Consider the following 12016-nt stretch of genomic DNA (forward strand, 5'->3'; position numbering starts at 1 on the left):
AGAACATCCAACTCTTGATCTCAAGGTTGTAAGTTCCGAGCCCCGTGTTGGGTGTAGACATTACTTGAAAATAAAATCTTTGAAAAAAAAAGTGTCTTTTTCCTTCGGGAAATCTAATAATATTTGAAGTTATTAGTGGAAAAATGATTAAGCCATTTTATTTCTTGCAACTCCTTTCAGTCCACCCAACTCAATAAACTGTTCCTATTTATTTTCATTCCTTTATTTTTTTTTTTATTTTTTATTTATTTAATTTTTTAATTTTTTTTTTTTTTTACGTTTATTTTTGAGACAGAGAGAGACAGACATGAACGGGAGAGGGGCAGACAGAGAGGGAGACACAGAATCGGAAGCAGGCTCCAGGCTCTGAGCCATCAGCCCAGAGCCCGACACGGGGCTCGAACTCACGGTCTGTGAGATAATGACCTGAGCTGAAGTCGGACGCTTAACCCACCGAGCCACCCAGGCGCCCCTTCATTCCTTTAAAAAGCCCCTTCAGGCGCCTGGGTGGCGCAGTCGGTGAAGCGTCCGACTTCAGCCAGGTCACGATCTCGCGGTCCGTGAGTTCGAGCCCCGCGTCGGGCTCTGGGCTGACGGCTCGGAGCCTGGAGCCTGTTTCCGATTCTGTGTCTCCCTCTCTCTCTGCCCCTCCCCCGTTCATGCTCTGTCTCTCTCTGTCCCAAAAATAAATAAAAAAAAACGTTGAAAAAAAGAATTAAAAAAAAAAAAAAATAAAATAAAATAAAAAGCCCCTTCAGGTGTGGCCACATTAGAGATGACATATTCTAAACAAATTCAAGGCAGCCAGGTTTTCTTCCTGGAATATGTTGCCATTTCTTCAATTGGGCACCGAATGAGGAGGTTGGTGTTCTTTCAGGGGTCAAGTTGAATGAAAGTACACTTTCCACACAGGAGAATCCCTCTCATGTTGACTTCCTTGTTAGGGTATTTGCAGGGTCAGAGATATGTGGGGACAACCAGGTGTCACAGCGGGTTTTGTGGTAGTTGCCGTTTGCTTTGTTCATGTCACCTGTTCCGTGCTGGCTGCAGGTGAATGTTTATGACTTGGAGTGGCACCAGACCTACTGGATTTGGATTGTTGATCTGTCGTTCAATTCTTTTTCTTTCCTCCATTTGCTCTCCCCGTTATTCCTTTCAAAGTAAGTATAATAGGATTCATTTAAAGCCAAATGCAATTCTGTTCTCATCTTTGATGAACACATATCAGTACGAACTACTAATTCTTCCATTACTATAATATTAAAATGCGATCTGTATGGCATCGGTTCTTTAAGGGTGGCATTTTTGGATTAAATGAGGCACGTTGATGACTTTTTACACAGTCACTAAGATCTCTTTAACAGGTGGATTTGGCTATAAGTGTTGATATTATAGAGCTTGATATATATTACGATAGTGTGGAGATCCTATAGTAAATCTTTTAGAAGTTGAAGTTTTACGGGGCGCCTGGGTGGCTCAGTCGGTTAAGCGGCCGACTTAGGCTCAGGTCATGATCTCGCGGTCCGTGAGTTCAAGCCCTGCGTCGGGCTCTGTGCTGACAGTTCAGAGCCTGGAGCCTGTTTCGGATTCTGTGTCTCCCTCTCTCTGACCCTCCCCCATTCATGCTTTGTCTCTCTCTGTCTCAAAAATAAACATTAAAAAAAAAAATAGAAGTTGAAGTTTTACTAGGCAGCCAGATCTCAAGATCTGCAGGGGAACTTCAATGCTATTGTTGCTAACTTATAAAGGAAAGAGAACTCCATTACTTTTCAAAAGGTTAAAAAAAAGTAGCAGCCTAATGTGGTCTTGAAATATATGAAATTCTGTACTGCAGTGCTGTGCTATATAATTCATCCTTTCCAAATGTTAATTTTTTTATTTCATTAGTGCATTTAAGAAATGATGTTTTCATACAGGCAATTTTGAATTGTGCATGCTTTGATTTTATTTTAATGTTTATTTATTTTTGAGAGAGAAAGAGAGCAAGGGCAGAGAGAAGGAGACAGAGGATCTGAGGCAGGCTCTGCACTTACAGCACAGAGCCCGATGTGGGGCTCAAACTGACCAACCATGAGATCATGACCCGAACTGAAGTTGGTCGCTTAACCAGACTGAGCCACCCAGGCGCCCCATGCATGCTTTGATTTTTGATGTGGAAAGTGTGCCATTACATAGCGCTGAAGTCCTTGTTGAAGTTTATTTCAATATAAATAGAAAGCTGTCATTTAAATAGATTTGAATACCTTGCCTTACTTGAGAAATAGGTGAAATATTGGTTTTGCATTTCCACGCGGATTTTCCAGTTTATGGATTTTTATGGAAAATCTGGAGAGATGGTTACTAATACCATTGTGGCACAGGATAAGGAATAAGGGTTCAGTGTACTATGACTTGGGCTCACATTTTGGCATAAACCCATGCAGTAGTTATAGGACCTTGGGAACATTACTTAACTTCTCTGATTCTTAGTTTTCCCTTGCGTGTAAAATAGGAATGATAATGTGAACTGTCTCATTGGACTATGAAAAATGAATCAATGTAACTGTGAGATGCTTGTATGATGACAATCATATGGTTCAGTTGTCACTCAAGCTATGTCCCCCCCTGCCTCCCCCGCCCCCCCCCCCCCGGCTTCCAGGACTTGGGGAATAATCACAAACATTTATTCAACATTTAGTCTGACAGACATTATTCAAGAACAGGCCTAGTGCCCTCATACAAAGGTGGAATGCTCCAGATAGTCAATGTTAGTAAAGGTTTGCTGTTCAGAACTTTCCCCCCTGTGATAATACCTCTAAAATTAAGATAGAAATCAGTGGTAGAACACTTAATACACAAAAATTCATCCCATGAATAAACTTTTAAGAAAAACCTTGGACTTTGTTGTATTTACATTTATGTCTAAAAGAACCGAAGTTTATTTTTCTAATTTAAATTTGACCTTCAGATTCTCTTAAATAATTAATTTTTACTCAGCTGATATTTGATTTACTTTCATTAGTTTTATTTAATATATAGCATATTCAAGAGAGTAATCTGAATTCTGTATCACAATGAAAATATTAATATGAGGGTATTTTAATTATTGTATAGGATTACTTAACATATTATTCAATTATATCACAAAAAGAATTCTTACAATTGAAAAATTCTTCCAACAATAATTTCTTTTTATTTAAATGTCAGCAACCCAACTATATGAAGCCCTTTATGAATTATTCATATTTTTTTCAAATTCTTCTTAGACAGTAGTTTTAGGTAATTCTCAAGCGATTTGAAAACAGCATCTAATTCTAAATGATACTTTTCTACCACCTAATTCATAGCTTGCCTCACTTAAAATATTGCCAGGGAATTCAGCAACTTCCTGGACCTTCACATGGCTAAGATTATCATCTGTGTAAAGCTTCTGGGACCTGCTGGGTAGTCTGTAGCTGGTAAGGTCCAACAGAAGAACCTATGTGTGTTCCATCCCCTCGTATTTCTTAGGGATTCTCAGAGGGGACTTGGAAGCTGTGTAAGCTGATTTTTATTACAGCAACAGTATGGTGGTTGTCCCCTGCAGCCGGTGTCTGTTTCGTAAGGTCTGTAGTGCAGCTAAATGCAGTTTGTTTTCTACTCTGAGAAAACATTACTGCCACATTACTGCTTACATGCCATGTGTCACAATAAATCTAGCTACCGCTGGTTTGTTCTGTCCTTTTCAGAGTGTATTTTCCAGTTGAGAGCGCTCTCATGATTCTCTTTATTATCCTCCTTTTTTTTTTTTTGTCATTTAAAATGTGTTTCAGCTATTTCTCTCCCACTATATCTTATTATCATCTAACACTTTTAGTCTACAAGAATGTTGTAGTGCATATGTGAGGTTTAGAACAAACAGCATTCAATATACTTTGAACACTTTTATGAGGTTCCTTTTCTTTCCATTATATTTTACTATTGATCAATTTCAGTTCGTTTACTGGGAAGGATTAACTTTTTCCTTTTATAAACTGATGGAATGTAAGAGGACATTTACAAAGGAATATGTGAGAATGTGGTACCAATAACCGTGAGCCATTACACAACAAAATCTTACAGCGTGCTTTGAAATTTTAAAGGTGAAATTTCTTTGCTTCATTTGCTCCGTTTTTTTTTAATAATCATCAACCATATGGCCTATTTGTAAAAGTAAGCTATTTTACATTTAGTTTGTTAATTTCCTTTTATCTTTTCAAGTGTCATAGAAATAGTTATTAAAAAGTTGTATATGTTTATGTATGTGTGTGTGTGTGTGTATATATATATATATATATATATGATGTGAAATAATATGGAGACTCAAAAGTTGCCGCATACAGGTTGGGATTTAAAGAAGGCCATGCAATGACACTACATGGAGAAGTGTTAAGTGTTGCATTAATTATGCATATTAAATTTATGTAGACTTTTTTGGTTTATAGGACACTTTCGCATCTATTGTTTTACTAGACGTGTGTGAGTGTTAACCAGACTGTCATTTATTCAACCCCAAAAGTGGGTGAGTTACTTCATCTGCAGCTCCAGCTTACGAATATGTCAATTACATTCTGCATAAGACTTTTATTAGAAAACAATAAAAGATAGCGCTCCTAAGGAAGACAACTTAAAATTGCGGAACTTTTCATTCAAACTATCCATCTAAAATATAGAACACTAAGAACTGGAATTTATCCATGTATTAATTTTGCCATACCAGCATCTTTTACTATCTTATATTTATTGTAAATTGTCTGCTTGCGCATCTCACAGACTTTCACGCTTTATTATAAAATATGGAGTCCTCTAATTTCACCCCTGACTTGTGTGCCCAGTTGTAAGCTTGGTGGTTGTATCACTTTAACTTTATACTTTCTGTGGCAGCCTGCCTTGTGTGATCTACCCAGCAGCTCCTCACTTCTTGATTAATATAATTTTCTAGTTGTCACACTATTAGAGTAAGGCTGAAGACAGTGCTGTTTCCTTTCCCAATGTTAGTTTTAGTGCCCTGAGATGTTTTACCCAATTTATCACAATCTAGGAATGTTTATTCATGAATTATGGTCATAACAGCAGTAAAGTTTTAAAAAATGTGCTGTAGATGTTTTTTCCCCCGACCTAGGAAATGTAGCTTCATTCTTTATAACACTTGCGTTGTTGTCTTGCCTTTCATTTTGTATGACTGACTTTTATACCAAATTGAATAAGCCATTAGCTTTTAGTCTGTAGGAATGTGGATCCATAGATATTTCCCATTAGACAAAAGAAAATCTATAAAAGTGGTATCTCCCGGGGCTCGGTCTTCCTAGCTGGCCTAATGGTCTAAAGCACTGCTGTACTGTGCCCTCATGAGAGAGAACTATGTGGGATGATTCCCTGAACATCCAGAACTATTAATTGGAGAGGTGTGCACCTTCTTTCAGATAACCTTAACTTTTGTACTATCCCACCTTTATTAATCAAATATTCTGATTGAGGGAATTCGTGTTCTCACTTTCGTATTTTTGAAACTATTACTGAACGAAATGATAGGCTTTGGATACCTTGTGTAGCTTACAATTCAAGTTTGCCAAAATAGGAGCTACTGTATGTGGGTAGCCATGTTGTTTTGAGAAGTTTTTTTTAAAGAACGTCTCCTGAAAAAAGACCTCGACTGGTGATGGTTGCATAATTCTGTGAATACACAAAACCCCACTGAAGTGTACGCTTTAAAAAGGTGAATTATGTGGTATGTGAATTATATCTCCGTAAAGCTGTTATTAAAAAAATTTCCACTGCACAAAATATTTTCATAGGTGCACACTAATAGCATTTTAGCTTACAGTTGCAATCAAAAAATTGTTAGCTTTAATAAATTAACACTTAAAGCTTTAGAAATATGAAATCATGTGTGCATTAAAAAATAACTTGTGCTCTTACTCAGTGGTAACACATGTTTATTATGGGAACGTCAGACACTTCAAATAAGAAAAGAGACATTTAAAAATTATGAGGGTCTTTTAAATATTCGCATCTACCATGTATTCTGCACCTAAGCTTTCCCCATATTTAACTACTTCCTTGGCACCTATATTTTTCTTGCCAGCTTTCATTAGCAATAAATAGCTTTTCATGATCACCTTAGGAACATAACCAGATGTAAAAATATCTTCTCATAAGTAGCTTAGTGAAAGCATTGGCTTTCCCCGCCCTGGACTATGAGAGGCGTAAATGAAGGTGGGCAGTGACATCATCATCCAAAGAAATACAGTCAACATATTGCAGAATAGCTTCGGATATACAGTCAGTTTGGGATTTTGTTGTAAAACGTTTCGCTTTAAAACATTTTGGCTTTAAGGTGAAAACTTAGACTTGTGCCATCAGTTCTTATACAGGCAGAATATTAGTGTGTCTTTTTAAAACACTCTCGTTATCACATTTAGCATTAGCTTTCTAATGGCTAAAATTGTTCGCAACACAGTTTAAAGATAAATGCGGTATCAGGCTTTGAATTTTTTTTCTTTTTTTGGTAAATATTAAGACCTGAGTACAAAATGAGGGCTGTACTGCGGATTAAGTGAAATATCTCAAGGCTGTGCTGTTCTGATAACTGAACCTGAAGTGACCTTTCTCAGACACAATTACAGAGCTGTATGTTTTTCCTTTAATTTCATCAGGGGTTTAATTAGTATACAAATAAAACTTCCCTTATCTTCCTTTCTACCTAATTGGCTTGTCTTCGCTTATATATGAAGTATGTGAAAGTGGGCTGTAATTAGGGTGACCGTGTTAACCTTTTTTCCTCAAATGTACTGTTGCCTAAAGGCCTCAAGGCCTAAAAACAGCGCTTTGGATTATTGCTTTGCAATCACTATGGCTGTCCCACAGGTTTTCTCATGAGCAGAAGGGCTTTGGGTGCTGCAGGTTCCCACTGCTTAACAGGATCTTCATTCTTCTCCCCACTAAATGTTTATTGATTATCTCGCTGTTCCAGGCTCAGCCTCCAACAACTTAATATCAGGTGACAGTCAGGAGAGTTCTCCAAGTAATTAGAGTTGAGCATTGGGGGAACAATTAGGAGCAGAGTTATTAAACTTGATTTATCCTATTCTCTCCTGAACAGTTTCTTGGATATCAGAACATCACACTTTCACAATCTACCCTGGTTGAGAAATTAGTGGCTAACCTGCTGCTTATCATTGTTGCCTTGCTGCCTAGAGGCACACCCTCCTGGTTTCAGTTGTTCGGTTGGAAATATTAGAGTCCAGAAAGTTTATCATGGGTTTTAATTAGACAAACCTGGACAGGAGAAAAGCAAAGCTCCACTTAAAATTTTAAGTCAATATATAATATATGCTATAGATTGTATATGGCGGAGGTACGTATGTTTTATGTACATTATATACGCACACACTTAAGTATGTTTTTCTTTCTTTAAAGCTCAGTGTTGAGGTTTTTAAAGATTCTAATTTTGTCATCAAAAACAAAAAAAGGTGACTATCAGGGGAAAGACATATTACTGAATCACTTTGATGTTCTGCACACATCTTTATGAACCTTAGAACCCATTGATGTATACGGATCCCATTGTACTGTACCTACCCCAACTCTTTGAAAATCGGAGTTCTGTTTCTCTCCGTTATGTGGCTCTGATCATTATCTCTTCATTTTCACAGTAAGGATGTGTGACCTCTGCAGCTTTGTTTATACCACTTTGTGTTCGTTTTCTGCAATTCCAGTCTTAGAATGGGCTAAATTCAGCTATTCTGAAATAGTGCGAGTTTTAGGAGAGTTTGGGGGCTCCCCGCCATTTCCCCCGAGAGAGGAAAATGAAAGCCAGAGGAAACAAGAAGATTTGGACATATGGTAGAAGTTCTAATTCTGTGAGATATATCTTCTTTGAAAGGATGTCATAGGATGGCTGAAAAGGCAAGTGTGGCTTTACAATGCTGCCAGGGTCAGGGGTTTCTCTCAGATTGGGCCAGTGAGCTTCACTCTGCACAAGGCTGGAGACAGTACCTTGAAACCCCTCTCAGATACACACCTCTAGTCCTAGGAGCTACTGAGCAAGAGCATTGGAACGGATTGGCACAAATCCGTTATTTCTGTTGGAAAAAGAATTCAAACTTTATGCATAGCCAGTAGTGGGTCATTAATTTTATCTTCATATCTGAAAAACAGCATTTTTTATTAACTGAAAGACGTCAGAAATACTGGCTTTAACAGGACTCAACTGGATTTTACTTTTTTAAATAAAGAAATCTCATAATACTTCAATGCCTTTAAATATCTTAACATTGGTGCAAAATACGTAGGTTTAGCGTGGCCTTTAAAAATCTATTCTTTGTTGTCTTTTTAAAGTTGGTTTGAATCAGTGACTGTTTCTATAGTGGGATGTTCTTGAAGATCTGATAATACTAAAGACCGAAATAAAATATAATGTCTAATAAGTAATCCCAGTTTACTTATTTTTTTTTTTTTTTTTTTAAACATTTATTCATTTTTTTCCAACGTTTTTTATTTATTTTTGGGACAGAGAGAGACAGAGCATGAACGGGGGAGGGGCAGAGAGAGAGGGAGACACAGAGTCGGAAACAGGCTCCAGGCTCCGAGCCATCAGCCCAGAGCCTGACGCGGGGCTCGAACTCACGGACCGCGAGATCGTGACCTGGCTGAAGTCGGACGCTTAACCGACTGCGCCACCCAGGCGCCCCGGCTTATTTTTTATTTTTTAAACGTGTACTTGTCTGGAAGCAGCTTGACTGTTTGCAAAGGGAAATACTGAATTAAAAAACTTTTAACATTTTAAAACACCTGATTTGGCTGATGATTGCTTTCGTTGTATAGCATTTAGAGTGAATTGTTTTAGCTCCGTGCAGGCAGCTTGAGTTTTCTGTACTATCTATTGTGAATGCTTTAAGAGAATACTGTAGAGAGAATTTTAAACATGAAATTATAGCTTTGTCAATTATATATATATGTTGTGAACATTCATGTGTGGCTAAACTCTGAGAAAGAAGAAAAAATATTGTGTGCATGTAACCAATTGATTAGCTAGCTCACTGTATAGCAAATTCACTTGAAAAACTGACAAGCTCATATCCTAGAAATTTCATAGGCAAAGGAATGAGCAAAGTTTCAGTGCTCAGGGATCCTGTGATGCCTATATTATTTTGAATGAAGTCTAGAAAAGACTCCTTTAGATTGTGAGGTTCTGGTTCTAAGACCTTTAGCCCGAAAGGGAGTTTGGCACTTGCGTCTTGACATTTTTGTGCTACGCGAATATTTCAGATTAAAGCAAATAGCAAAATATCCATCAACAGATTTTATAGTTCTGTGGCTAGGAAAATATTTATGGGACACAAATAATTCTGAAAGCAAGTATTATTTGCAACTTTCTCTGTTAGATGAAACATGTTGATTGCATTTGTGTGGCTATGTTTGACATGAGAGTTATTTAATGGGAAGTAAGGGAGTTTTATTTTGGAGTCCAGTTTGTTTGTTCCCTGAGATGCCCATAGTCACCTGTTCTGGATATATTTATAAGTAAAGTGGTGGTACTTTTAAATCTTGGGTTCCCCCTTCTCATGTAGGTGTCCTAACCCACCTTCCCCTCGCTCACAAACACACTTTGGGCTTATGATGGTTCTTGTTTTACATAGACTCTAAATTTCATGTGCTTTCTCCCCTGAAAATCATTATTTTGTCATCATTCAAAGAAAATGCTACTTGAGGTTTTTATAATCAGATGTTTTTTTGTAAGAATAAGATGTATTTGCCTTACGGTATTTGAAAAAATAAAATAGAGTTGTATTTTGTAGCTAAACATTTTTCAAAATCTTCTCGGATCTATCATTTCTAATTAGTAAGTATGTAAAATTTTTGCAGAAAATTTGTTAAACCTTGATGTGTAATGACCCAAGTCTACTTCTCAGTCAGTCTGTATCCTTCTTTGTTTAATAGCCTATGGCATAAATTGAAGTTAATTATCAGGGCTGACAAGTAACTCTGTTTTCTGTCTGCTTGCAGAGTCTCTCCGAGGCAAAGATGGAGCTGAGAAGAAAAGATCAATCTCTGCGTCAGCTCAATAGACATCTTACCCAGCTGGAGCAGGACAAGCGTCGACTGGAGGAGAACATCCACGATGCAGAGAGTGCCCTCCGCATGGCAGCCAAGTGAGCATTCGGACCTTGGGGAGATCACTTAAAACAGACAAAAGATCAATTCTTACTTTCATGCTCCGGGTTTTAGCCCTGGATAATACAGTGTTAGAAAACAAAAGTACAGCTGTGTCTCTTTGAAATTCTCTGATATATCCTCAAAAAAGAAAACTCTTAACTCAACATGCTAACTGTATATTTTATTGAGAAACCTCAGAAAAGTATAAGGTTCTATATAACCTCTAATTATGTGTATTTTGGGCTCTGTTGTACTGTTACATGTTTGAAACCATGATTTCATTAATATGAAATGGAATACACTTTATTCAGAAGTTTTTCATAGTTCCTTCTATCACATATTCCCCATTCCCTTCTGCCCCATTGCCCCCCAAATTTTGCTCGGCATATAATATACCAATATTGCAAGTCATAGTTCCATAAAAAATGTTAATATATAATCAACATATATATCATAGCATCTTCTTAAGTGCAATAAAACACATTGATCATGGAAAAGTCACTTAATTTTATAGCTGTATATTCTAATATGTCCAACAGAAAAAAACATACTGTTTTTAGAGTGGGCATCTATGTAAATGTGATGAGAGTGGTTTTCCTTTTACCAGGTAATCAAGTTGACATACACTCTGAAGTTCAAATTGAACAATTCTCTTGGGTATTTTTATTTGTTCCTCAAATCAGATTTCATGGAATACTTTAGGACAGCCCTTTGTACAACAGCATGGCTTAAAGAAAATCTATTTATGGATTAAAGAAACATCTAATTTTAATAAACTCGGTGTTTTCTGAATTTGGAATTCTGGACTCCTGTAATTACATATATATGTGTATGTGTGTGTGTGTGTGTGTGTGTGTGTGTGTATACACATATATGTATGTATGTATATATATACATATATACATGTATGTGTGTATACATATGTGTGTATATATATGTGTATATATATATATACATATATATATATATAAATTAAAATTTTTTTGAGACAGACTCTTGTTAAGCATCAAATATTGTGAAATATGAATGTAGTCTGTAAACTAAATCACAAAACAGGGAATCTGCCCTCTAGGATATCTACAACTTTGCCATTGGGCTTGGGAAATTGCTCACACATAATGAAAAAATGAGTTTACACAAGATCAAAATATTGCTAGGTTTGAATACCCACCAGTAGTTCTTTGGAAAATTGTAAAGCTCTGTAATGTCTGTGATCTGTGACCATGATCACATGTCCTTGTAACACAAAAGAAAGTTAATTTGAAATTTGGAGAGCTCATACATTTTCAATTTATAAATGACCGTTAAATTTTGTCTTCAGCATTTTCATCCAAACTTTTAATTTAATTGTATTTATATTGACGTGTAGTTGGCATTCAATATTATATTCAGGTATACAACATAGTGATTCAACTTTTGTATACACTGTGAAGTCATCACCATGATAAAACTATCACTCACTAAAAATATTCTTCCAATATTGATTATATTCCCTATTCTGTACATCTAAACTTCTTATTTCATTATTAAGGCTAAATTCAACCTACAGAGCTGTTAGAAGAAACTAGTAACTTTACATGTTTCTGGTCAAGGTCATAGAAGAGGGTTTTTGTGCAATTATTGTAACACAAAGAGCCTATGTAGAAAGGAAAATATTATTTTGCATAATATGGCCATTCATGATATATCTCCACCACTATGATTTTTAAAATCTCCTTCATTAGAAATCAAAAGAATAAAAGTTTAGCCTTTCTAGCACATTTTAAACCAATAATGTAATCATGGTTTCTTTTCTCTTCCTTTTTTCACTTTTTTTTTTTTTCCACTTTGAGGATATCCTTAAGATTTTTTCCCCCCTCTA

General features: G+C 36.5%; 1 protein-coding gene across 8 annotated transcripts in view; it reads left to right on the forward strand.

Annotated features, from left to right (window-relative positions):
• The window catches only part of CCDC171 (coiled-coil domain containing 171), a 302971-nt gene that overhangs the window by 195098 nt on the left and 95857 nt on the right, over positions 1-12016 (forward strand). For all 8 annotated transcript variants that reach the window (XM_042913069.1, XM_042913067.1, XM_042913074.1 and 5 more), the window contains one exon: positions 10006-10151. In XM_042913069.1, the coding sequence (XP_042769003.1) occupies positions 10006-10151 (146 nt within the window). The remainder of the gene's footprint in view (positions 1-10005; positions 10152-12016) is intronic.

Source organism: Panthera leo, chromosome D4, assembly GCF_018350215.1.
Source record: "Panthera leo isolate Ple1 chromosome D4, P.leo_Ple1_pat1.1, whole genome shotgun sequence".
NCBI classification, from domain to species: Eukaryota; Metazoa; Chordata; class Mammalia; order Carnivora; family Felidae; genus Panthera; species Panthera leo.